Source organism: Sesamum indicum, linkage group LG6 (genome assembly GCF_026168435.1).
Source record: "Sesamum indicum cultivar Baizhima isolate 11 linkage group LG6, ASM2616843v1, whole genome shotgun sequence".
In the NCBI taxonomy this organism is placed as follows: Eukaryota; Viridiplantae; Streptophyta; class Magnoliopsida; order Lamiales; family Pedaliaceae; genus Sesamum; species Sesamum indicum.
In genome coordinates this window covers 19,045,415-19,073,169 of record NC_142662.1, presented here as the reverse complement: position 1 = coordinate 19,073,169, position 27,755 = coordinate 19,045,415, and the positions used below count along the sequence as shown (strand labels likewise).

Below are 27,755 nucleotides of genomic sequence, written 5' to 3'. Positions count from 1 at the left end.
AGAAGCTGTGTGATATTATTCGATGTGATAGAACATCAATTTGGGTAGAATGGTTATATAACGGGCGGCTATGTGATAAATCTGTATGGACGGTCACTGACAATGGTGGTTCGTGGGGCTGGAGGACTACGCCCCTTGCTTCGATCAATGGTAGACTATCAGATTGGTGATGGGAATTCATTTTATCTGTGGCATGATCTATGGCATCACCTTGGTCCCCTTATTGAGAGATTCCCACAGGGTCCATGTATGCTTGGGCTTCGGACAACGGACAAACTCAGCAGTGTTATTATAGAGGGGCAATGACATTGGCCTCTCGTTATGGACATTGAGTGCTTGGAGATTTTGCATGCATTGCCAATAATTCATGGCGAGACAGATCGCATTATTTGGCGATTTGAGACGGGACGACCTTCAGTTGCATCTCTTTACAGGCTATTGGACCTACCGGGATCCAAGGTAGGTTGGTTTTCACTACTCTCGGGTTCTCTAAAGACCCCCAGGCATAATTTAATCTTATGACTTGCGATTTTGGGGAAACTATCCACAGCTGATAAACCATGGCTATCATACCTAGGCGCCTGTATATTATGTGATAAGGGCGCAAAGGAGACACATACTCATCTATTCTTTCGATGCCGTTATATCAGAAGTTGCCGGACAACGATTCGGCAGATTGTTCGGTTTGAATGGCCTAATAGAGAGTGGTCACGGGACGTTGAGTGGGCTGCAAGGAAATGGAGAGGAAAACATATGATTAACTTGGCTTATCGTGCACTCCTCGCTGCTTGCATTTACCACATTTGGAGGGAACGAAATTTGAGACGCTTTAAGCATACGGAGCGACCACCAAATATAATAGCCACCATTATTGTGGAAGATATTTGATAGAGGATTATTAGTGTTAATTTATCTCGTTCTGTTAGTTCATATGCGTTATATAAATTATGGCGTATCCCTTGGCCTGTCGAGGGAGAAACCACCAGTTGAGCACTGTTGTACTGTACGATTTTGTTTTATTAATGAAACTTACATTTACAAAAAAAAATAATATTATATTTATAAATTAAATCTATATCATCATACTAAATGACTTATACTATTTGAGTTTGTGTCTAGCAAAATTATACTTTACGGAGACTTTCAATAATATTTCGTTCATTTTCTCCAACTGTTCTTATGTATGTAAGTTTAGAAAAGTCAGGAGAATGAAAAGTTACATGATAATTAAAAAAATAAAATTGAATATTATAAAATAAAAATAACATATAAAAAATATGTGAGATACCAAAAGACCTTTCTCTTTTAATAATAGAGTAACGATTTTTATATACTACGTGCAAATTATGCATTTCTGACGACTCGATGTGGGTACAAAAAATCCAAAATCCAAAAATCCAAAAATCCAAATTAGCAACGTTTTTTTAAATTTCATTGCTCGTCAATAATCCAAAACTAACAATGAAGGCACACTCGATGTGGGTACAAAAAATTTAACTTACTTTTATAAATTAAATACATATTATCATAAAGAGATCTAAAAATACATATTCGGCTGCATAATTATACTTTATGGAGATTTTCGACAATGTTTCTTAATTTTCTTTAAAGCATTTTGAACTCACAAAGAGTTTAACTTTTCCAACATATGGAATTTCACAAAAGTGGAAGAGCGGGAAGTTGTATGATAAATAAAAAATTAGTTTAAATATTAAAATATAAAATAACATATCAAAAATAGGTAAGACATCAAACAAAAATACATTTAGCTCAAGAGGAGGCCCAATTCAAAAGAAGTCTGGAAGACGCCCAAGATGTGCACGCGGCCGAAGGGGAAAGGACCTCATATACAGGTGGTAGAATGCCATTCGCTCAGCTGGAGGCAGGGCAACTGTGTAATTGATGATAGGACTCTAGGATTTGGCCTATGAATTCGACACGCTATGTGAGGAACCTCATCTTGCCAAGAATCCTCAATAAATGCCATTTCCAAGATCTTCTCCCGAATTGGATGAGGGTTTATCCTCAATAAACTGCTGACCTGAGCCCATGGAGATTATACTTCTTCGCACGGCAAGGTACTATGGCTATAGAACAAGCCTCTCCCATTCGGTACAGGGTAACGATTTTCTGTAGCACACTTACGCATAACGTATTCATCTTTTCAAACGCCTGCTATTATATCATTGTATATCGTTCTAATTTTTATGCAATTTTTATTTTTCATAGTTTACTAATTTGAATGTGGGAGTGCTAATATGATTTTTGCAGGTCCTCTTCTAAAAACTTGTGAAAAATAGTCCAAAAAATCTTAAGTCGTGTCCAACCTTAACAAGCAACTTTTTGCTTGCATCAAATGTCACCATCAGTGTAATGTCTCTCTAAACCGCAGGAAAAGATCATGCCTTAATGGGAAGCTTGCCTGGAGTATTTGTAGAAGGGACTTCAGAACGTACAATATCGAGTGCTGGGAGTCCCATTGAAGGATCAGGGTCGCATCCCTTTCAGTGAGCAAGTCATTGCCAACGAGCAATATTTATAATTTTTTAAATAATGAAAAAATATTCGCAATAAAAAAAAAATTCAAGAAAACCCTTTGTAATTTACCCCAATATTATTGGAGATTCTTGATGATAGAGAGTAGAAACAACATTTTCAAGTCATTTATTGGGTCAATTCAGAATTATAAGGAATCGAGGGACTCACTTGCAAAAAGCCGCTCCTTATCCCTCGACCGTTAATCGCCCGCCAAAACCTTAATATAATATTATTCGTATTTCTGCCTCCAAATCTCAAACCACCCAAAAAATCAATTTCTCCATTTCCCGGGAATCCTTTCAATTCCGCCATGAAATCCCTCATGCTAATAACCATGTTTTCTTTTTACTCTCCATGAATGCTTCTTCAACCCAAATCCTCTCCAAATGGAAACTCGAAAATGGCGAAATAGTGTCTGATTTCCGGTGGGCTCAGCCGCATTTCTCCGAGATTGCCCGCGACTTGGCCGTCTCCAGTTAATCGGTTCGCTTTTTCTCTCTGAAAAATAACATTTGCACTTCTGTACGTATGTGTGTGTTTTTCTTGGTTTTGATTCTTGTTTTTGGTTACATATGTGCGCGGGTCGTGTTAATGCAATGTAATGATCCGCAAATTCAACTTGAACAAAATCGAGTAACATTTATCTTATCACTTAATTGCTGCTACTCTATCAGTTTTTTTCTCATCCGCTGTCAGCCAAATAGGGAAACTATTTTGACATTTCTGTATGCTAGAAGCCTAGAACTATATTTACTCATCAACTACGGTATTGCATATGATAATGCATCTTATTATTTATTATGTGATCAGATTCAGTTCTATATAATGTAGCTGAATGGAGGAGTGACTCGGTCATTGAAACTGCACAGAATGACTGGTCAATCAGCAAGATATGCGTACTGGTAAATATTGATTCGAAGGCAATTTTTGAGTCTGGAGATGATTATAATTAGATTTCAAATTCCATGTTGCCAGATTTACATAAAATTGAACTTATATTTTGATTAGAATATCCTTGCTATACCTGATGGCAACAATTGGTGAGCTATGATTGTAGTGAAGGCGATGGAACAGAATTTCAATCACAACTGCAGACGTCCTTGACAATGCATCTCCTTGACAGTCATATGGTCATAGGGACTCGTATGAAAAGACCTGATTTTACAATAGTCCTTACAGTTTAGCAAAAGCAATAATATCTTGAAAGAATATGATGGTGTGCAACTTTTTAGAGTGATATATATTATATTACTTGGATCAGAATATATTTATTCATCCATTTCATTTTGTAAGCAATTTATCAATATGGAAGGTTGAGTTTGTAGTTCAACGTGATCTCATCTTTCACATATTATCTCATCAATCATGGCAGCTATTCAGATTCCATTTCAAAGACTAAAAGGCAGTGTAAATGGTTTATTTGAGTCTGTTGAGGAGCTGTGGAACAAGTTATGGCTGGTTTGGCAGGTTTCATCACTCAGAAAAGTTGAGGGGACTATCTCCTTTTCCTGCAGAGTGAAATTGCTCAAAATTAGACACATCTCCTGTAGAAAAATTTGCATAACTCTGTTAACAAAAAGGTGAAGTGACATATCTTTGTTGTATTCTAAGTTTGTCCAGATGTTCATATTTTATGGGCAATTATTATGTTACTTGTACTTTTATTACCTCTCTGTCTGTGTAACATGCATGTAAATTTTGTTGCTAATTTCCATATATCTTACAATTGAGAGGTTAATTTGTACAGTTATTTGAGAATTATTTAGGTTTCGTAAGGTGTGATTGCTTTTTTGCATGTAGATGTCTGCTTCCATGAACATAGCAGAATTCATATAGATATATAATCACACAGGACAGTATACGTCAGGTTCTCATCTTTTGATGTTCTGGTGCTTCATGTGTAATACAGGAGGAACTACCCTGGTTTTCTGACATCAGTTGCCATATACAATATATATCTGCATGAGTTGGATATTCATGTTCGGCCAAGTCTTTTAGCTTTTCTTCCTGACAAGTTCTGTGCTTTGTCACTGCAGCTTTTTCTGATACATGAGTTAGCATTTGAAATCTAGAGAACAATGTCTTGATTCTTGTCTTTCTGAGTTACAGTTTCGTGGTTCTAAGTGTCAAAAAATACTCTTTGGCCCTCTAGACTGAATTTATGAGGAGGTGAAGTGGAGAGATATTGAATCATGAATGAGATGTATCTTCATCACTCCAAGAAATATTTTAGGCATGAGAAAAGGCACCACAGGCATGATGTAAAGAAGTGGCAAATTAAGCAGGGTTAGCACAGGCACAACCATTTAATTGGGAAAAATAATTAATGTTGCTACCTTCACCACGTTCATAAGGGAAAACACAAACATACAACTCAAGAGCTCAGGTATGTTACAACAGATTCCATTCAGCAGAAGAGAGAACAATAGTTCTAGACATCAAAGTCAAAGAAAAGAAAAAAATTAAACACCCCTGGCTGAATTTGTGCCCTATTTTCTAGTTTGAAACACCTATCTCATTAACGTCACTATCATAATTCTTCTTTGTTTATCCCTCTAGTGTAAAAACCTTTCACCCTTCCCCTGAGACCACCGTAAGGGGAACATATGGTAGAATGTTGATGACATAAAATAAAATTCTCATGAATTAAACACAGATGCAAAAAGAGTAATGATTAAATTTTATATATTAACATCTGATAGTTAGTCTGACAATGTGTATTGTATATTCTGGGTGAATTTGGTTTTCTTTCTCTGTTTTCTAGACCTACTGCTTTCTACTTTGGATAACGTATATGAACCAAAATTTTGTTCTTCGAGAGCAAAATTTCCTCACATTGCTTAATCTAAAGACAGAGGTCCTTTTATGTTCCTCTGTGATTCCTTAGTTGATTCTTGACTTTGTGGGCATTATGAGTACACCGGTGCTGCATTTGGGAAGGTGGAGCCTGGTTTGATGCTTTTAGCCATCCAAATGACTTGCCTGCTTATCATCTTTATTTGAAACCCCTGCTCATTTATCTTTTTCAGTGACATGAACGTGAAATCCATTTGGAAATTGTAGACCAGGAGTTCGAAGAATATCTCCTCCTTTGATTGCTTTCCACCTGGAAGATGCAAACAGTTTAGTCATCTCTCTGTGATCTTCATACTCTGTCTGAAAAGTAATAGTATCTTTTCTTCTTACTTGTACTTGGTTACCAAGCAGTGGAGAAATACAGCCATTTGCACCTTTGTGAAATCTGTTCCAACACAAAACCTCATACCACCCCCAAAGGCCATAAAGTTTCTTGATGCACCATTTGTGTCTATTCCCTGTAGGCAACAGAGCTTCCATGATTAAGAGCTGGCACGAAGTAAATCAATCAAATGTAGGGTGATGAAGTTGAAATACTTGCCTCCCATCTCCATGGATTGAAGTTGAGGGGATCTCTATATTTCTTGGGGTCTAAGTGCACAGCTGGAGGACATACCATGATTGCCCAACCTGCTGGAATGGTATACCCTGTACCAAAAAAACATGTCATGCTATGCTCTATGAAACAATAACAGAAACTGGCTATATTCATGTATGAATCATCACCTTTAAATTTGGTTTCTCTCATTGCTTTTCTGAAAATTCCAGGTACTATATTTGCTAGTCTCACTGTTTCGTTGATGAACTGCAAATTAATTCTGTTAGTGAACAGAATAATGTGAATAAAGTCATAAGTTCTAGGTAAAATTAGACTCTGGTAGAATCACCTGAAATGTGAATCTCATTGATTTGTACTCACTCCATGTTAGTCCAGAATCTGGATTTTCCCTCCTTTTAATAATTGCCTCGTGTTCTTCCTGAGACATATCTAGACTATGTTAACTCCATTAACCAGAATTATCCTAGTTGTTTGATCAGCAGTAGTTATTCTTCACTCACCGTCAGTTCTTTCAAAACCAATGGATGTTCTACAAGAAATTTAGTTGCTAATGTGAGTGCAAGGGAGGTCGTTTCAAAACTGGCAAAGAGTAGCACAAACATCAAATCGAGAGCAATTGCCTCTGTGAGAAGTGTATCCTCCCTTTGAAGTTCTTCCAAGACATAATCAAAGAAATCAGTTCGTACTTTTCTAGGCCTTTCTCGTCTTTCTTGAAGCATGTTTTTCAGCATCTTCATTGCCTTCTTTCTCCCCTGATCAAAGTATTATAAATCATGATACCAGTTCATGAATGTATTACGCAAAGTCAAGATTAATACATTTGGAAATTGGACATACCTGTAAGCATTTGTGGTAAGCTGTTCCAGGAATATCCACAGGAAAGGAGATTAATCCCTGTATAAAGGCTACAAAGTTTTCTCTAAGATTCTCGGTGGATTTTTCTGAATCATAACTGATTAGTTTTTTTGCAGTCAGTTCAAATATCATCTGCAGGAGGGGATCAACAGAAAATATTAGTCGAACTTAAGGATTACAAACACTTGGGAACTTAATGAGGATAAGAGGCTGTCCTTGTTACCTTTGCGGTTGCTTCTTTCACTTCAACAATACTCTGGCTTGTCCACTTTTCCAAGTTCCTGTTTGATGCCTGTTCAACCTCTGGAAGCATCTTTTTAAGGCTTTCTGGGCCGAAGAGATTCAGCACCATGTTCTTAAGGTACTTGTACATGAACCCATGCAAAGAACCTACATTTTGCCTCCCAAATATTTCAGTGAAGGTATCTGGATACCAGCTCTGAAACAATTGTCCCTCTTGTTGAAAAATGAAATAATTAAGATCTGCATCTGTGGATACTATTACCGGTCGTCCTACCAAACTAGTCTTGAATACAGGGCCATATCTGAAAAGTAAACACAGAAGGATATCATATGATTGTGACGATGCAGACAATAACATTGATGGATTGACTGCATTGTCATGATTATTTGAAAATCTTTAGGATGACAGCAAGATTACCTTTGCATCCTCTGCTTTACAAAAGGAGGAATATCAGAAGAGGTGTTAGGAGCAAAGAACTGAAGAGTCTCTCCAATTAGTGGCCAGCCCATTGAACCAGGTGGGAGGACTCCATTGCACCTGGGATTCCTCCAATGGTAAAGCCAGTTGGTAATGGCGATAATCAATAAGGCTCCAATGTAGAAAGCTGCTGGAAACATTGTTAGTGGAAAAATACAAAATGTACACAGTATTCCTGAAAATAATGGTTGTAGAAATGCCAATATGCAGGAGAAGAGAACTGTATAAGCCTCTTTTCTTTTCAAGAAATGGGAGTTAAGGTGGAATATGGGGAAGGAGGAGACAAGGCTGAATAGAAATTGCTGGTATGTATCTGATGTCCACGGGGAGAACTGCTTAAATAGGCAGGCAAGAATCTGCAACTAGTTAAAATAATAGTTTTAAAGTTGGCTTACTTTGTTTTTCTGAAGTTGGTTGCTCAAAAAGCTGTACATAATATTCTAATTGACAAATAGAATAGTAAGAATAATTTTGTCTACAGCACCCCCTTATCCTTCGTCAACACATCTATAAAATATTCATCGAAAGCCTAGCATGACGATGAAGCTTACAGGATACTTCCCCCCCACACCCCCACCCCCCCCCCCCCCCACCCCCTCTCTGTGATGTACACTAAAATGGCTCATGACGCGGAAATATGGTGTTCTTTATCTTATTTGAGTAGATGTAGAAAACCAGGATGCTTCTTCCCTAGATTTAAGAAAGTATTTGGTTCTAACTATAGATCCCTCTGACCTACTAAGTAGGAAACAAATATACGAAACATAAATTACTAGAATCTGAAGGATGTCAGCTTATTTGCAAATCTTCCCTATATCTTTGCTAAATATTTTTCCATCTAGAGTCGTTAATGCCACCATACTAGTTGCTCTCTCCCTTATTCTTTCTGTTCATTGTTTTTCTTTTGTCTTGTGAGAACTAGATCTCATCCTAGATCTTCTTCAGCTGTACATTATCTCATATCGGTTCTGCAATCTTATTTACATCAGCATTGGTATTAAAATGTTGTCTTGTAGATTTCCATACAACTACTGTATCTGCCTTTTATGGAATTTATATTGTTAAGGCTTTTCATGTCAAATTGTAGGTAAGGCAAGCTAGTCGAAGTTTATTACCATTCAATCACATAGAGACCCACCCTCCAGCCCTTTGAGCCACGGGCTTAAACTCATTCAACGACTAATTATAGGTAGGTTACTGTGTATCATGATGTATGACCAGCCATTATTAGCGGTTTATGTTAACATACTTGACTATAAATTTTGACCATAATGTAGGATCAAGATTCATTCATTGTGTGATTTAGGCAATAATTAAAGTCCTTGTCACCTTGCACTCTGATCAAGAAACTTTGTCTGGTATTTCATGTATCAATTCCCTCAACACTCGTGTGCACATTGGACCTTTACAGTTTAATTCTTGTTAAAATTTCCATATTCCTTTTGGCTTTTGGCTCTTACTTGTCATGAAGGGACTGGTACAACTAGTGCTTAATTAATCAGCCATATCGTGTTGTTGTACACACATTACTTGATTTAATCATCTCCGTTTTCTCTTATCCCTTTCGGTGATTTGATTCAAGGTTTTCTATTCTAAAAGTTGTTTGATTTAAATACATTATTGAAATGGATTGCTTAACTGCAGGGCCTCAAGCTTGGAAAGGTCCCCTTAAGGTAATGCAGCAGAATAATGACAGCTCAATCAGTTCTTAGTTTTGAGACTTATTACAAATAAAGAAATCTTGTGCAGAAAGAGTATAAAAAGTGTTTTGTGTTGTTGAAGTCAAATTCTCTGGACCTAAGAGGTGCTTCTATTGTTGGTTTTTTTAAATATTAAGCACAAGTGAGAGAGACTTGTTGCACATTTCTGGTTGAAGAGCCAAGAGGGCCCCACTTGTTGAGATGGTATGATGCACAGATCCACTACTCTGGACCTACCTGTAAGCAATTTATACATCCCACCTACATGTTTTATGCAACTATTTCTAGTGTGTTATAAATTTGATACATGTAAAATTATTTTATAGGGTAATTTTTGTTGGGTTCTGGATGAATAACAAATTGGTTCTTTTATTCCAAATTCTATTATATTTTGTATATCATTTGACATCAGATGCCATGTGTATAAGTCTTTTTTTTTTTTTTAAATAAATCAGATAGTATAAATTTTGTATACGTGATAAGATTAAAAAGAGATATTCAATTCAAATAACGCAGTCTTTCAATTTGGGAGATTTATATGATAAAGAAAATTTTACTCAAGCGGCTGACTGGAATTCAAAATATAGAAGAATTAAGTTCAAGTTCTATTAGAAAGTGAGGGTATTTTCATACTCATATACAATTGAGTACTGTAATTTTTTAATGGACAATATTAAGTTGTTGTTAGCTGATATTTCAATATAATTATATCTAAGGTCACTTCACTTGGAAAAATATTGTGAATATATATTATGTGTATATCAGTCCTACAAATTAAGGGTTATGACAATACTAAAAAGGAAGGAGGCAGCCCAAAAGTTTTTCCTAATTGATGCATCTCTAATCATTAGTATCATTATACAAATACCATAGTATTATAATTAATCATATCACCTACTTGGTATTTTTCATTGAATATGAACTTAGGAAGAAATCTAATTGTAATTTGCTTGAAGTTTGAGAATATTCCAATGTCATTGTTGAGGGTGTTTAGCACCCAATTAGATGCTTAAATATTGCAAGTAAACATTTATATATTATATTTATATTTACTGATTTATAATTTATTTACATAATCATTTATATATTTTGTGTATACAGAAGCTAGACCTGACAATAAAAAAAAAATGAGTGGTTTATAAAATAATGCTAATGCTTTTGGGGTATGTCTGTGTAATTTTTCAAAAAGTAGGAATTGATTGTGTAAATAACATTGACGTTTTATGTATGTGTATGGATAATTTTTTAAACAATAAAAATAGTTTGTATAAATAGACCATAGTTTAGGAATTATTCCTTATATATATAATATCAAGTACCTTAAAGATATAGATCTTCATATATCAAGTAGCATTTCTTTACTAAATCAGAATCTTTTGGACTTTTTCCCCAAGTTTGAAACAATTTCGTGATCTTCCTTGATTTTCTCCTTGTAATTTATCTAGATATTGCACCTATTTTATCTTACTTGCTTTACCTAATTTAGAGAACATTTTCAAGTATCCACGTACAATTTCATCTAAAATAATTCATACTCCAAATTCTCACAATTTTCTCATTGTTAACACATCACGTACAAAGTTATGTGTAGACGAAGAAATTCATTAATTAAACTCAAATACGTGTAATAAATTTGGATGGTTTATGATGCATGTTAGCATAATAATTACAGTTAATAATGCATATAGGGTTAATAATTGCACTACTAGCAATGATCTTCTCAGTCAATGAAACACATAGTACATTCATAACTTCGTATTCTTGAATATACAGATGAATGATATATACTACTTAAACTTAAAAAATGAGGTACGCATCAATTATTCATCTACTCAATGTATTGTAGATCGAGTGTAGCAACTACAAGACAGTTATTCTTCGGGATTAATTGATAGGAAGAGGGAATTAAGGGTGAAAATGGTGTCTTGAGTCCTCTGCCATGCATAAAAATGAATGAATTGTTGGAAAAATTAAGACAAAGATCCTGGTCAACAGGCGTAAAAGAAACCTACTCTCCCTCCCTTTTGCCCCTTTCTCAAAGGATGAAATTTTGAATGTGACTTCATTATTTGAGAGATTTGACCCACTAAGATTTCAAATTAACTCTATTTTAGATTTTTGTGAGGAAAAAAATATTGAAAAGATAAATACGTAAAGTTTCTTCTTGTTTAAAATGAGAAATATATTTTCTTTAATGTTGTAGATCTGAAATAAGGGTATAGAAAGAGAATTCTGAATGACTTTATATTTAAATTCGTTTGTAATTCTTAATTTTATTGATCAAAACACAAGATAATGTTTCGAATATTCTTAACAATGTTGCTGTCCGTGACGTTGGTTCAATGATGTAAATCCTTAACTTCAAAGTATTACATTTTATAATTAAAAAGAAGAAAACAATAAAAATGAAAATTAAAACTATAGTAATGAACATCATATTATTTTTTATTATTTTAATTTATTTATTTTTGGTATATATATATAACATATATTCAACAATTTAAGTTTGTGAGAGTTGTTGTAATTAAGCTGCCAACCTAGTCCCATAATACAGTCTTTACAGCTCTGTACTTAGGAACATTACATGACAACATTAGCACTTAATTATTATTGTTTAAAAAGGTATTAATATAGGGATTAATATTATTTGTTTCTTGGACAAGATTCAATGTCTCTCTCCTTCGGAAAATTCTTGGTAACTCCCACAATTTTGACTCTTCCAAGTACGAGTCAAATATGTGGGTTCGATCCAAATACTGGACTGTGTTTTCTAGGTGTGATAAGTTCCACATTGGTTGAGTTAGCAGCACCTCTTCTTTATGAGTTCAAACTCAAATTTCTAGTCTATCCATGTTGTAATAAAAACAAATTTAGTTGTTATTGCGGGTAATTTTTATTTTTTTTTATAATGACAACAGGTTCTTTTGAAGTGTACGAAAATTACAAATATCGATTCGTTGTTTAAAAAATTACAAATAATCCCCTGATATTAACAATAATCTAACAAATACTCCTTCGTGACAACTAATTATAGGTGGGTATTTGTTAAGATCGTCAATTTCAAAAGGATGTTTGTAATTCTTCAAACAATAAAGAGATATTTATAATTATGACAAACCTTAGGAGGACGTTGTAATTTACGCTTTCTTTTCTTTAAGCAATATCTATAACTAGTGGAAGAACGATATATATATTAAAATAAAAATTCTTTATTATAACTAGCGGATGGGGCACACTCGATATGTATGCAAAGTAGGAGGAAGATACAATAAACGTCGGATATTTTAGGAATTTCACATTCGGCATGTCAAATTAGTTAGTTTAGGAAGTTTGGGCTTAATATAAAAATGCAAATATATAATGTGTCTCGGATCATACTTCAAAAATTAAATAAAAATATACGTATAAAACATAAAGAAATAAAAAGAAAATTTTCAATATTTTTAGCACCTGAACTTGTGATATAAATATGTCAAAAAATGCTAACTTAGTTGGCGAAATTGAGGTCCCACAAAGTCGGTTAACTTTAATAATATATAGTTGATGATCTGTAATAATAACTAATTATCAATTAATTAAATATATCTGATATTGGTACACGATACATTGATTGTCGATGATAAAATTTTAATTTACAATGTAGTTGATTCAAAATAAAATTTGTGACATAAATATAATTGCTATAATCCATACTTATTTTATTCAATATTTTTACTATTCATACTTAATAAATGGCTATTCCAAAGATAAAGATAAGATTAAATATCAAGATTTGAAAATAAAATAAATAAATAAATAAAGCTAGCCCTAGAGCCCTACACCCTTGGCATCAAATACTATGTTCATACCAAGAACATTCACAATTTGATTTTTCTCATTCTTCTTCAATTTTTAATATTAGTATTTCATAACTCTCATTTAATAAAATATTTTCGATCTCCTTTCCAAACTATATCTCGATATTTATCTATTTTATAATAATTAATTATTTAATTATCTTAATAATATTTTTAATATATTTAATTCATTTCTAATATTTAAAAAATTCTTAAAATGACATTAAAGTCAGACCAAAAAAATATATATGTTTCCCTACACATCAAGATACAAATATTAAATAATTTTTCTCTCTAATAGTTTAAACTTTTAGATGAGTGATCGTTTAACGTAGATGCATAGAATATTATAAAATATTTAAGGGGCGTATTAAGATCCAAATAGTAAATGATTTTTCTTATTAACAATTTAAATTTTAAGATGAGATGAGCGTTCGACATAAACGTACAGAATATTATAATCAGTCGATATTATACCAAAAATTAAACAAAAAAATTACACTCCTAATCCAATTAATTTGGAAGTTTTGTAGCAGTCAACACGTTAATCTTGGCAAAGTATTTTATATTATCTCAGTTTTCCAAGTATTCTTAGATCAATACCACTATAAATTTTCTGGTTTCATTTCAGGTTGTCAATGAGTTTATTTTAATTTAATTAATGGTGTAAATTCCCAAAAATATTATTTATTTTACTAATTAAAATAATTAATAAAAACCAAAGATGTCTACATTATGCAGGTTTTCCCCCCCAATCTCAGGGTTGACTATTTTACTGCTAAGCACGTTATTCATTCATTAGAGATAAAGTTTATCTCTCTGTCAAGAATAATAGGTGAAATTTGGCGATGATCGTCGACTCAATTGGTAAGAACGGACTATTTCCAATTAGATTATTCTGTGTTTAATTTCTTTTATTGATATGAGAATTGTAATAATAAAATTTGTAAGTATTACTATAAGTAATTTTTTATGTTCGGAATGGTGATGGTGGTTGGAGTCGAAAACACCCAATGAAAACTGTATTGATGGGTAATTTGTAAGTACTACTGTAAGCGATTTATGATGTTGGGGACGTGCTCAGAACTGTAATGGTGGTTGGAGTTGAAACAGTTCAGTGAGAACTGTATTGATGAGTAACTTGTAAATACTACTGTATACGATTTATGATTTTGATGGCATGTTCTAGCCCAATGATTGAAATCGAAATTACTCAATTTTTGTTCTAACGAAAAAAAATAGATGGCTCGACTTCATAAAGAAATAAAATAGCAAGAAAATTTCTGATGGATTATTGCTGCCACGTTTCCACATTTTGAGCCGTTCAAATTTGTGATGAGAATTTTTTGCCATTCATTAAGTAATTAAAAAAACTTGAATTTTTTATTTCTTTTAATAGTATATTATCCATTTACATTTAAATTTAAATAACCCATTCAATAAATCAATAATTCAAATCGACGGGTATGTTAAAATAATATAAAAAAAAACAAAATATTATAAAAGTTGTCATACACCCATACTCATGAGACTCGAATTCACAACCTTACCAATTGAAAGCTCGGCTTCATTTGCTGAAAATAATTTGTGTTTCAATTTTGTATAAATTTTCCTATAAAAGTAAGATATGGATGGATCTGTCGATGATGTTGTGTTTAATAGAAATGATAATTTTAGTTTTTTATTGTTACTAATGTCAAATCAAACACATTTTTTAATTTAAATAAAATTGATTATTTATTTATTTTTATTTATTTCAGAATTATTAGTTATGCCGTATCAAAATATGAGTGATAATTTTTATAGGGTGCACAACAATTTATCCATATGTGATATTGAAAATGAACACAGTATCTTCCTATGAAAAAAATATAACAATTTACCCCCCTATACTTTTTAAAATGAAGCAATTTACCCCATGTATAATGAGTTAAATTACTTCATTTTAAAAATCATAGGGGGATAAATTATTATATTTTAAAAAATACAGAGAGGTAAATCGCTATTTATTTTTTCATAAGGGGATAATTTGCTCATTTGCAATATCACAAAGGGGTTGCTTGCATTTCTCCCTATTTAATATGTATATAAATATATATAATGTAATGATTGAAATTATAATGTTAATAAAATACTTCTAATGAAAATATGTACTTTCATAACTATTTCAAGAATTAAAAATTAAAAAAACCAAAATCAGACGATACGCTCAAACAATCGAATTTGAAAAAGATGAAAATAATTTTGAAAAGAAAGGAATGAATAGTTTATAACATGATTTAAATTTTGATTAAACTAAAATACAAAATCATATGATGATGTTGATAACAATAACAATAATGATAATAATAATATTATTATTATTATTTATTAATAAAGGGAAACAGTTGGCCAAAAATGAGGTAAACGGAGAGGCCATGTTCATATTAGTGTAAGAATGTGGCATCTGCTAATTCCAAGGTTGTAATTAAACTACTTGCTCTCCAAGTACGCTGACAACTTCCTATTTAAATATTTATTAATTAACATTATTATTTAATTTGGTCAAAATTTAAGTTATTATTTCTTCCACTTCCATTCATTTCAAGCATGAAAATTATTAAATAATTCATCTTCATTAAATTATATTATTAGCATAGTTTATAATATTATTTTGATCTTTTCTTTAATGCATATAAAATTCTTCCTGAAATTAATAATTTGAAAATTTATAGATATATGTGTGTGGTCCTTATGAAACTTCAATTTTATGAAATTTATTACAATTTATGCTCGTTTTTGTACCCCTTGTCTTAGGATGAATGTGATAAACTATTTGGCTTAAAGGGTACATAATATACCTGCTGACGTGTTGTTAGAAAATGGTGAATGATAAATTAAAAAATAAATTTATTTTAATCAGATTAAGTTATAAAAGGTAATTGGTTATGATATGCAACACATAACAAGCTCGTGATATGTGGATGATGGTTGATGATGTCCAATCTATCATCCAACCGTGTCTAAACAATTGAATATATGTCAATCACTGAATTAATATGTCATGTGGTTGAAATGATGCATCTGTTCAGATGAAATGGTATGTTTTTTAGGATGAAATGATGCGTCTATTCGGATGAAAAGTCATAATCTTTCTGCAAGCATCTTTTACGCTTAGACATGTCTATACAATGATATTTTTCCAACTTTTATAAATAGGCCCTCCTATTTGATTGCATTCATTCAACTCGAAAAGCATTCTAAGGGCATTTCAAAGTATTTTGCAAAATCTGCATTTGGTCTTTTATCAAGAGGGTCTCAAAATATCTTTTGGTTCGTTTTTCTCAAAATTTGTAGTGTTAGAGAAAAATATTTATAGTATTGCTATTTTGAGATTATAAATCGTTGTATCTGGGCCATTAACATTAGAGAGGGGGCAATAATTGTCTTAAAAATAAAGAGTCCAACTCTTACCGCGACTTCCTAATACACAACTTCCGCACATTCCTTCATATTTCACAGCACACGTTGCCCTTCTATAAACTCTAATGGGCTTCATTCAACATGTATGCATGTACCATATTGAGATCTAGCACAACCAAACCTAATTTACTCTAAAATTGCGTCTAACTTAAGTATCAAAGAATTTTAATTAGGGACCACTTAAACAAGCCTAACAGGCGAATAGAAGTCTATCTGTGGACCCCACCTCCAACCATGGACCCAATTTCAGGTCGAGGGCCCCACACATCATCCACAACTTCGATCGAAATTGATTTATTTTATTAATTTTTAAACGCCTCAAAGAATATATATAAGTTTATAGGGTATGTGGATGTGGTCATCCATGACAATTATGTGTGGTCATAACATTTGACTTGTGAACATGTACCAAGGTTGCTTTGCCTTTGAGAAATGGAAGGACATTGTAACTTACTTAACCAGAAATTAAAATAAATAAATGCCATTGTTAGTTGCTTGAGTAAATAATACTGATTGATTCAAAAGATGCATGCATTCTGTTTTTAAGTTTCTTTGTAAGTGTTCCTTTGGCAATGTGATTATTGTTGGGTTTGATTTAGATGATTATGGCCTTTAAATTTATAATTTCAGATTTAATTATACAACTGTAGATCGTAGTTAAATTACGAATTAATCTTATTTTTATGTGGAGAATTCTACCAAGTAATGAATTAAAAATATAAATTAGAGAAATATTAAAAACCAATCATGTAAATTATTTTCATGAAAAATAAAACTATAGTTAAGATCCTATTAAAATTGATCAGCTAATTTTCGAGTAATTATTAGAGATAATTACACTCTTCTTTTTTGGGATTTGGTGTCATTACACGTAAGTTTCCTGTAGTTTGAAAAATTATACTTAGTACTCCTGAGATTTCCTTCCGTCTAACAAATAGGCCCATTTGTTAGTGAAAATTTACTAAATTAGTTGATATTAATAAAAAAAATTGAATAAAAGTTGATATTTACCTTGATTGATTTATTACTAACTTATTGCAGATTAAACAATTTTTTTCTGACTAATCTAACCTTATAATAGTGAATATATACCTTATCACATGCATTGACGTGTGAAGACAAATGGGAATAATTTGATCATAAAAAAATTTGTATATATGGGCCCGACTGATTGACAGTCCTAACTCAGACAATATTTATATATTTTAGTGAGTCGTATGTATGGGCCCGAATCTTTTAATATACACTGGGCTTAGACATGGGTCATTTTTTTGTGGGCCTGAGCCATACCCATTGGGCCATTAGTAGCCCCTTTCTTTTAATAGTATATTTGGGCCCGTAATGAATATTGATGTGGGCTCATGGCAAATAGTATAATGACAAGAGCGCCCAAGGCATGGCCCATTCAAGTGAGTCCTATATGACACCTACAGATGGGTTTGGGTTGGAGAAAGACAGACGGGATTTGAAGTCTATTTTAGTTCTTGAGCGAGTTCGTATCCTAGTGTATTGGATTCGAATTTGATCCGAATCCAACCATTTAATATTTTTTTATTATTTAAAATATGTTTATATAAAATACATTTATACATGTATGAAAAGATGCACATATTCCATTTAAAAGATTAGTATTTTACAATTTAAAATAATGATATAAATATTTTATAGACGCTTTAATGTGTATATAAGTAATATTATTTTTAATACTTTAAAGCCTAAAATATGCAAATCTAATTTTATTAAAAAAATTAACCTTTCAATAATATTGTTTTCTCATACTTGTAAAGTTATGTTAATATTATTTTTTAAAAGAATACATTTTTGTATTTGAAAGATTTAAACTGCATCTACAAGATCCAACCCATTGAATTCAAGTCTCGGACGGGTCAGGCCCCATGTCCGAGATTTTTTTGGTGGATAGGGTCCTGAGTTTTGACCAATTCATCCCAAACTCAATATGTTATCATTCATAATGAGACCAAGGTGTATGTAAAGATGTGATACTCTCACTCCACACTAATCGGAAAAGGTTTCTAAACCTCTTTATAAAACATGTAAGTCGTCCTCCTTAATAATCATTTTTTTAAGAATGTATGATTGTACATTAACTTTTGAAGTGAGTTTATGCAGGCTCGATCTCTCCATCTGATTGACAAGCTTAAGCGTAACAAGTGAATCTTTATATATCTTGTTTTATGACTTTTTTAATATATCTATTCGTTATGCTACATATGATATCGAAATTCATTCAGCTTGAACCTGATCCCATATTAGAAAATATTGAATATTTATTTGAAGGTAGAACATGAGAACAATATTTGGTTCTCACATCATCTAAACATACCAAACAATATTTTTATTCTGCCAGTTAATTTGAAATGGTATTTTTAAGATATCTAATATCATGTATGAGCAGGTTGGCCTCTGAGGCCTACACAGTCTGAGATGCATGTAGGAGTTGCATTAGCACGTAAATTCCCATCCCACATCGATGGAAAAAAAGATTTTTGGACCGCTTTACATAGCAAGTCTTGTTTAATTTGATATATTTAGAACTGAATGAATTTGTGACGAAATTTTGAACAGCTCAATTTTTTTTATTTGACTGACAATGCTAGACATAAAACATACATTCCATGATATATATATATATTGTATTTATTATACTACATATATATGGAAAATATAATTTCAATAATTCTATAAATGGGCCAAGTAATTGATTTTCAACTTTCATAATATTCCCTAAATTTGAAACCCTAACTTATGCCCAAAGACATCCAATATTCTAAAGGCCCATAAAGGGGAAAAGAGGAGGCGTGGGAGTTTAGAATACTGTAGAAGGGTCCTCCAACTTCGTCTTATTTGCCAAAACGCCCCAACTCTGGCACGAAAATGACAGCTCGGTTCTCGCCCTTATATATTCCTATCCAATTTTCTTCTCACACAATTTACGCAATTAATAATAAAAATCTGCCTTTAATTCAAGGAAACTAAATTCGAATAATTTGGGAAAAAAATGGCGAGACCTGATCAAGAAGCTATCGAGACGTTCATGAGCATCACCGGCGTTACTGAAGCCGCTGCTATTCAGAAATTGGAGGTAGTTTTTTATTTTTTATTTTTTTACTTTTGTTACTGTTTGTAGTTCTTGTACTAATTATTTTTTGTTACTTTATTGATAAATTATTCGGAGTTTTTTTGTTGTTGTATATGAATATATTATTTGGGGTTGAATTTCAATCTGGAGTTTGGTGGGTTGCTTGACAGATGAGTCCAGACTATTCAGTATTTTAGTGAGAAAAATTAGGTTTTTTTTTTCTTTTTTTTTTGGTTGTGGGATTGAGAATCATAATTTCTGGTGAATTTAACATGTTGATGTATTGTAATTTTGATGTCGTGGTTTGGTTGATATTGTGGTTTATAAACTAAATGATTATTTCTTTCTGAAGTTGGTTGAGCAAATGGTTATAGTGCCAGCTTGAACTGAACAGAAATCAACCTTGCTTATTGTGTAAAAATATTCTAATGCCGTTCATTGATGGATGGATTTGTGAGTTGGATATAAAGTTATCGATGGCTGTTGTGATTATCATAGTTGTTTACCTTTTCTGTACTATCGGAGAGTTTGGGGCCTTGGCTGGCATTTAAAAGAAGTGAAATTTATGCATCACCCATAAAGCCTTCGCCTTTGTTTGCCGCAAAGTATTAATTCATTGAGTTCATCGAGTGATTAAAATTGCTGGTTTCTCATTAAGATTGGGTGGGTGAAAAAGCTGGTTAAGGCTTGCTGGCAATGTATAGCACCGCTCATCAAATATTGAGCCATATGTGAACAAGGCATCCTCCTGTATATATTTTCTAAAAAGATGTGTTTTTCCACAAAATTGTTGTTATTTTAATTGTTTCTCATGCAAGTATCTGCCCTTGTTCATTTGATTGTGGCTTTTTAACATCCTTGCTTGGGCAGGAACATCGTGGCAACCTCAATGAAGCTATTAATGCGCATTTCAGTGAAGGGGATAGAAACATGTTTGTATCTTTTCGTGTCATTCTAATGTTTATTCCTTCTTTACTTACAATAAATAATTATTTTTCCCCAGGTTTATTTGTGCTGTAAACAAGCATCTTATATGCCTCTTTTGTTTCTCTCTGTGTAGAGCTCAAGGGGCATCTTTTGCTGCTCCACAGGATGATGTTATGGATATTGATGATCCAATACCTGTCGAATCCCGCAGACCATCTTCCTTACCCCCCTTTGCTAGAGATTTGAATCCGTTCTCCCTTCTTGATCCTAACTTCACCAGGAGTATATTTGATAGTGGTACTGATATTGCTTCTCGGTTGCCTTTTGTTTCACATCCAAGAGCGGTGAGAGAGATCCCAATTGAAGTTAAAGATGGGACTGGAGCATCTGGTCATTCTGGCAGTGCTCCTGTCATTGAAGATGTCACTGAAACTGCACAATATCATGGCCCAGAAGTACATGGGACTGTCATTCTAGATGATGATAATGATGATGACAAAAATATTCCAAATGCACCAATTACACATCTAGATGGGCAGGGAAATGAAGCCAGCTCCAGACCGAGTGCTCCAACAGTTGTTGATGTGCCCGATTATAGCAATGATATTGAAGAAGAAATGATACGAGCCGCCATTGAAGCTTCAAAGCAGGACGCTGCAATGTCGAGTCAACAACATGACCTTCTAGTACGCGACATATATACAATATCTTTGGACAGTGTTATTTTTTATTACGTTTAATTATTAACTTAATTCTGATGCAGGATCACGGCAATCCCACTCCGGGACCTGTGCATTCTCACCAAGAAGATGCTGAGCTTGCACGTGCAGTATCCCTCTCGTTGAAGGTATGCTCTTCCTTTCTGGGCACACCATTTTGAATTACAATAATCATTGTGATTGACATGGGGTAAATCCAGACAGCGGAGAAAGAAAAAGCACTCAGGGAACTAGAAGGGAAAGTTGGTCCTTCAGAACCAGTGACTCAGAAGTCAGCTTCAACAGAGGAAATGGGGAAATTTCCACCTTCAAATGGAAGGTAGATGCTTTTTCTTTCGTTAATACTTTGTTATACTCATTTTTTGATTATTTGGTGCACGCCACGTAATTGTCTTTTGCTTTGAACAAAGATATTGCAAAATATTGGACAGTTTTGCAGGTCATTCTCCAAGACACTGATGCAAGGGCATGTGCATAAAGTATCATATATATATATATATGTTATATCATATTATGAGAGTATTTTTAATTTCTATGGTTGAAAAACTTAAGCAAAGGGTAAACATGGTAAAAAAATTGAAGTTAATTTATATAATAAGCAGAATGATTAGGGGTTCCAAACTGTGAGTGTTAAACATGATAAGACTAATATTTGTGTGGAATTCTTCGAATTTAATTAAGTACATTGGAAGTTTCCAGTCTATAATATAATTGATGAGCATAGTCGTACATCGTGTTCTTTGCTTTCTTTCTACTGGATAATTTGTATTTTCCTTATTGTCATCCATCCTGAACCGAAATATTTTTGAGCAATGTAGTTGACCTTATTTTTGTTGGTTTCAGATCATAGTTAGCACTCAAACCATTGTCTTCATCGAGTCTTCATGATCCTTTCGTGCATTTTCAGTACACTAATACCATGTTCTGAGTATGTATGGAAATAGAAAAACAACAGAAGTATTTCGTTGGAGTGTCCCTGTGTATTCGAAATGTATCTGGTCTGGTATTCTATAAGCCGGAGTACATAAGTTTTTGGTATCTGTAGGCAATCTCAGTTGGAGGCTGGAAGCTCGTCCATCCAAGATGAAGCTGAAGATGAAGAAGAGCTGCAATTGGTTAGGCACAGGAGAAGACGTGTGACTTCAAGTTCTACCCACACACCGAAAGATATTGAAGGAGTCGAGGTTAGCCCAACTTCAAGTCCTCGACAGAATGATAATATTCATCCGCAGCAGAATGGAAGTGATTTCCCTTCTGATGAGGTAGCTTCTTTTTTCTGGATATCTAGATATTTTGTCCAGATTTATGCAAGCATCTGGAATGTGAATAAAGTCACCTATTTTATGGATAAGTTGATTAAAAATTTTGCTTTTATACATATGCCTAAAGTGGGGTGGCATCTCATCTGAGGAACATGATGAAGCTGTAATGCTTGAGGCTGCGATGTTTGGTGGCATTCCTGAAGGAAGTGGATATAATTTTCCTTATGCACCTCATCAGTTCATGCAGAATGGTTTAGATAGAGCTGCGGGTCCTTACCCCAGACGTACACCTCGTCCTCCATCGCCTTCTCTTACTGCTCAGCGGTTGATACGAGAGCAACAGGTTTGCTTTGCAAACCTTACTGGTGGTTATATTTTTATTTGGCCCCTGGTTAAAAATCTTTGACTTCTTATGCAGGATGATGAGTATCTTGCTGCATTACAAGCTGACAGAGAGAAGGAATTGAAGGCCAAGGAAGAAGCTGAAGCCGCTCTTGCTGAAGAGAGACGCAGGGAGGAAGAATTCCGTAGACAACTGCAAGAGGAACAGGTACCTATCTTGAAGATTTTAGTATATGGTTGAAGCACTTGTACCGTACCTATTATTTTCCCTTGTCGATAAGTTTATTTCTGAATTTACTAACATAATAATTTTATTAGCTAAATATTTGATTAAGACTCAGTACATGTATGATGCTATCCTGGTAGTCTGACCAGGGGTTAATTCTAGATAAACTTCTTTAGGAACCTTATGGTATATTGCCTTGTTTAGCTAGATTGAAAATTTGCAGACATTGCAGTTCGAGTCTGAACCATATTTGGATTCATTAACACTATACACACTCTGCAATTTATAGTTTTCAATAGGAGCGAGCTTTTATAGAATTGTGGAAAGTAGGTGTCTCTTTAACAAGTTGAAATTGTATTTTCAACTGGCAATTTTTTGCTAGAGTCCAAATGCCTTTGAACTTTTAAATAGCGGTTCTGTGTAGAGAAGGTAAATTAATTATAATAAAAACCGTCTTAATGAATTTTCCATTTGTTTTGGACATCATAAGTTTAAGTTGTTCAAAATAAATTGTCACATTGTGCTTCATTACTGATTATAAGGCATAACAGAATTCCATTTAAATTACTCTGTTGTCTCACAGTTAAGACTCCTTTTTTGATCCTTTGAAAGTTTTAAGTGGAGTTGAAGAAATGCAAGTTTTGTTTATCTTCAAGTTGTTGCCATCATTCCTAAATTTAAAGGGAAGTTTTGGGGGACAAGGATTTACATTATATGAAATGGAGGCTTATTTTAGACATTTGATGAAGGAAATCGGAGTAATATGTTTTGTGAGTATGGTTCAAAAGACGTTTGAATGACTACTAAAATAATATTTAATTAGTCAACTATTTGTGTACCTATTTCCTTTTTGTTTTCTATTTTTCATTTTGCTTTCTTTTTTTCCTTTCTTTCTTTTTCTCGTTTGTGCTACTTGTGACTCCCCGGATCCTCAGAGGTTCACCTTGGACCTTTTTCTTCTTATCCTGATCCTTACAGTCTCCTCGTGAAAGTTTGAGAACCATAAACACTATGTAAGACTTCCATTTTGATCCATTGCCAATTTTAAGTGGAGTTGAAGAAGTGCAAGTTATGTTTATCTTCAAATTGTTGCCATCATTCCTAAATTTAGAGGGAAGTTTTGGGGAAAAAGGATTTACATTTTATGAAATGGAGGCTTATTTTAGACAGTTGATGAAGGAAATAGGAGTAATATGTTTTGTGGTTATGGTTCGAAAGACATTTGAATGACTACTGAAGTAATATTTAATTAGTCAACTATTTTGTTTTCTCTCTCTTTTCTTTCCTTTTCTCCTGTTGTGGTACTTTTGACTCCCCTGATCCTCAGAGGTTCACCCTGGACGTTTTTCTTCTTATTGTGATCTTCAAGCTCTACTCGTTAAAGTTTGAGAACCATAAATACAAACTCTCTCATATACCCATTTAAGATCGAGGCAGAAATGCGGAGCCTCAGACAGACAGACACTCACAAACACACAGATCACAAGACACACATAATGCCAAATAACATCACTGTGGTGACTTCTGATAGGGTTGAACTAGTGTTTCTGCCACGTTTATCCACCGTCACTACTTTCAAGTCACATTTAAACTCCAGATTTGATTTTTTAAGTAATATTTCAGATCTGATATCACTATCCTAGAAATATATTTTATTTCTGCTTTTGCTTTTTCTATTAAACATGTTCTTATGCACATACAGGGTGGATTTGTTTTCATTTTCATTATGTTTTTGCATTTTCTACTATTTAAATTTATTGTTTCTCAACAAAAACATTGCTTCGTACGTATAACAATAAATTCCAGACCTGACCACGTGTCTAGTCAAAGTAGATCACATCGCTAATATTTAGTCTGGTTATGTTTGTGCCACTAACTAAACTAATAAAAAGAAAAAATTATTGTATAATAAAACCAGAATAAATTAAATAATAATTTCTCAACTCAATATTATTTGACTGATAGGATTATAAAGTCTACCTTTCTGCATTATATCCACACATTTTCTTATAGAAATTGGTGCACAAATGAAAATGCACTTCAAGTAAATGCATTGAAAGAACCTAGTTGATCTACACCCACATAAATTTTCAGTTTCATCTCTGAGTTAATAAAGTATCAGGTAAAATATGTATAACACTAGTCCCTAGAGTTGAGGTCTTCAACCCATTTCCTTGAGAACTTGTCTGTATTGGTTTGCAAAATGAACTTGTGGTTCTTGAATTAATGGTGCTGACAAGTGATTACAGAAACAGAAGATACCAATGAGTTCTTTTCAGGTTGTGAACTCTTCTAGAGATAATTTATATCATAAAAGAATATTAATTCTGTGTCTAGTTTCTATATGTTTCTTCGTTTCTAGTTTTTCCTGATCAAATTGTTAGTTTCAGATGCCGCTCTCTGAGGAACATCGACTTTTCTGATCTTGCATACACCTTATTGTTGCTTGTTCGCTCTCCAAGTATGCTGGTTCTTTGATCTGAATAGTTAAGATTTATGAGTATCATGCATGGGAATCATACTGTTCTGCCTCATGGGGTTCGTGGTGGCTATGTTGGTTGTCAACCAATTCAGATATAATTTCATAATTCATCACCAGTTCCTCTCGGAAATCCACATACCCACTTAAAGGTTGCCCTTCTCACATAATCAGAAGCCATCCCTAGCAATGACCCTTATTGTTGGAAGCTCAGAGACTTGAGCTTATTTATTCAACATTTTTTAAACAATGACTTTGATGGGTGAAGATACGCTCTCCGAATTCTATATATTCAGCATAAAGTTGGACGTAACGATTAATTACTAATATGTAGCTTTCCAGCTAATAATATATACCCAAGCAGTGACTTGAGGAGTAATTGTTAATTTTAATTCTTATTCTTACCATTTTGTCTTCTTACTGATTTCTGATGCAGTTCTCTCCCACTGATTTAAATCCTCATATTTCATATACATGTTTGTTATCATTGGCCAGGAAATTGAGAGACAGTTAGCAGCTAAAGAAGCTTCCCTTCCTCAGGAGCCGACGGCAGATGATGAGAATGCTGTCACACTTCTTGTGCGGATGCCTGATGGAAATAGGAGAGGTCGACGGTTTCGTAAGTCAGACAAGCTACAGGTAATATGTGGTGGACTGCAAACTATAGATACTCTCGTTTTTCTAATTTCAGGTATCTAAGAATGTGATACAAATGTATGCAGTTGGATATATTATGGACATGCCAAAGAATTCAGTTCAGTTGAGATCAAGTGTGATTTTAGAACAATATATAGAACATATCATGTTAATCGAAAGGAGAATATAGGAATAGTTTGGGCTCCCTGCTTAGTTCATGAATTATTAATGATGTTTCTCAATAATTGATTTCGACAGCCATGAATTAACCATTTTTTCCTTCTACCTGTCAACCTATTATTTTGTGCTACCGGACCATGTTTGCATATTTAACTTGAGACCGTCATTTCTACACTGTTAAGAACTGGATGATACTCTATGTTGTCCTTAGAGGGTCATGTAACAAAACATATCGTATTTCATCTCTTCATACTATACCTTTTTTAAAAATGCTATGTCTTGGTACCCTTGTTGTGTCTTGCAATTGTGAGCTGACTTGATTGTTTGGATGGTTTTACAGTATCTTTTTGACTTCATTGACATTGGCAGAGCCGTTAAACCTGGCAGTTACAGATTGGTAAATCTATCTGACACACTCTTCTTATTTTGTATTGGTTATTCTTTTTTATCAATAATCTCAATAATAATCATCTATCACTTTAGCATACTCTGTCAGAGAATTGTTACACTCTTAGATGGGACACATTAAGAGAACCCAACGATGTATTATCATAAACTTGGTTGTCTAATTGTTTGCATGTTTCTCTGGTTTAGGTAAGGCCTTATCCTCGACGTGCTTTCAGTGATGGAGAGAGTACCTCAACTCTGAATGAATTGGGCCTCACCAGCAAACAAGAAGCCTTGTATCTGGAGTTGATATAGCATATAATTAATTTCTTTAAGCTTTCAAGACTGCAGGTTAAAACTTCCCCTATTTCCCTTGATTTTACAAATCGAGGTGTCTGGTGTTGGGTGGTTTGTTAACATCATGACATTGTCAACAGAGTGGCATCTGATGGCTTCTGATCATGGTCGTTTTACATAAAACTTTTACATATACATGAAAGGCATGTCGACTTATATCGATTGGCATACCTGAAGTCAGTTGGAATTCAACCTGGAAAGGTTCGTACATTGGTCGCTTGTAAATTGTGTTTCTCTACATTTGTTAATGCCTGGAAAGGTAATCGGAAGAGCGAAACATTGTATTCGCAAATGCAGGACCTGCCTCGTATCTTTACTCTTTACTACAGTTATTTTGCACTATGATGACTCGGATACTTCTACTGTCAGGACTAATTATTTACGCCCGTATTCCATCTGTTTCAACGGGTTTGGTGCAGTTAATTGTCGCATTCTGATGTTGCATTTTGTACCCACAAATTATGCGTTGCGCGTGAAACACTATGATTTAGGAAAATAGATGACGAACAATGATCTTAGTCTTGCCACCAGCGTATTAGAACACGATTTACACGAGGGATTACTTAAATTTCCTAATCTGGTTCTTCTAGTAGTAAGGGTTTGTTTGCAAAAA

At 33.6% G+C, this 27,755-nt stretch overlaps 2 protein-coding genes and 1 long non-coding RNA gene across 13 annotated transcripts; 2 read left to right on the top strand and 1 right to left on the bottom strand.

Moving 5' to 3' along the window:
• Positions 1 to 1,867: 1,867 nt before the first annotated feature.
• On the top strand, positions 1,868 to 9,640 carry LOC148787886 (uncharacterized). Of its 10 annotated transcripts, none has more exons than XR_016065993.1 (8): positions 1,893 to 3,021; positions 3,349 to 4,118; positions 5,568 to 5,660; positions 5,859 to 6,035; positions 6,925 to 7,169; positions 7,740 to 7,877; positions 8,617 to 8,718; positions 9,174 to 9,640. It is a non-coding gene; the product is annotated as an uncharacterized LOC148787886 (long non-coding RNA). The 10 variants fall into 10 exon arrangements; XR_016065988.1 differs by lacking the exon at positions 7,740 to 7,877 and having other exon boundaries at positions 1,905 to 2,119; positions 2,272 to 3,021; XR_016065989.1 differs by lacking the exon at positions 7,740 to 7,877 and having other exon boundaries at positions 1,912 to 2,078; positions 2,393 to 3,021.
• LOC105164141 (cytochrome P450 87A3) lies at positions 5,196 to 7,669 on the bottom strand. Its single transcript, XM_011082723.3, has 9 exons — positions 7,470 to 7,669; positions 7,032 to 7,353; positions 6,791 to 6,940; positions 6,454 to 6,705; positions 6,282 to 6,371; positions 6,121 to 6,199; positions 5,936 to 6,042; positions 5,725 to 5,852; positions 5,196 to 5,644 (listed from the first exon to the last, which is right to left on the bottom strand). The coding sequence occupies exons 1-9, from the start codon at positions 7,667 to 7,669 to the stop codon at positions 5,551 to 5,553; spliced, it is 1,422 nt and encodes a 473-aa protein (XP_011081025.1). The 3' UTR covers positions 5,196 to 5,550.
• A 9,775-nt stretch (positions 9,641 to 19,415) lies between the features above and the next one.
• SAY1 (Ubiquitin-like superfamily protein) lies at positions 19,416 to 27,547 on the top strand. Of its 2 annotated transcripts, XM_088881871.1 has the most exons (12): positions 19,416 to 19,630; positions 20,498 to 20,559; positions 20,688 to 21,240; positions 21,318 to 21,401; positions 21,474 to 21,592; positions 22,319 to 22,535; positions 22,663 to 22,878; positions 22,954 to 23,085; positions 26,078 to 26,221; positions 26,739 to 26,795; positions 26,993 to 27,136; positions 27,223 to 27,547. In XM_088881871.1, the coding sequence occupies exons 1-11, from the start codon at positions 19,547 to 19,549 to the stop codon at positions 27,098 to 27,100; spliced, it is 1,776 nt and encodes a 591-aa protein (XP_088737997.1). In that variant the 5' UTR covers positions 19,416 to 19,546; the 3' UTR covers positions 27,101 to 27,136; positions 27,223 to 27,547. The 2 variants fall into 2 exon arrangements, with proteins under 2 accessions (XP_088737997.1, XP_088737996.1); XM_088881870.1 differs by having other exon boundaries at positions 19,417 to 19,630; positions 26,993 to 27,547.
• The last annotated feature ends 208 nt before the right edge of the window (positions 27,548 to 27,755 follow it).

Coding starts and splice junctions, on each gene's coding strand:
- LOC105164141 (XM_011082723.3), bottom strand. CDS start 7,669: ATGTTTCCAGCAGCTTTCTACATTGGAGCCTTATTGATTATCGCCATT. Junction 6,372..6,453: donor TGGTTTTGAAAGAACTGACG/GTGAGTGAAGAA, acceptor GATATGTCTCAG/GAAGAACACGAGGCAATTAT. Junction 6,043..6,120: donor GAGAGAAACCAAATTTAAAG/GTGATGATTCAT, acceptor TTTTTGGTACAG/GGTATACCATTCCAGCAGGT.
- SAY1 (XM_088881871.1), top strand. CDS start 19,547: ATGGCGAGACCTGATCAAGAAGCTATCGAGACGTTCATGAGCATCACC. Junction 22,536..22,662: donor GTGATTTCCCTTCTGATGAG/GTAGCTTCTTTT, acceptor ATATGCCTAAAG/TGGGGTGGCATCTCATCTGA. Junction 22,879..22,953: donor GGTTGATACGAGAGCAACAG/GTTTGCTTTGCA, acceptor CTTCTTATGCAG/GATGATGAGTATCTTGCTGC.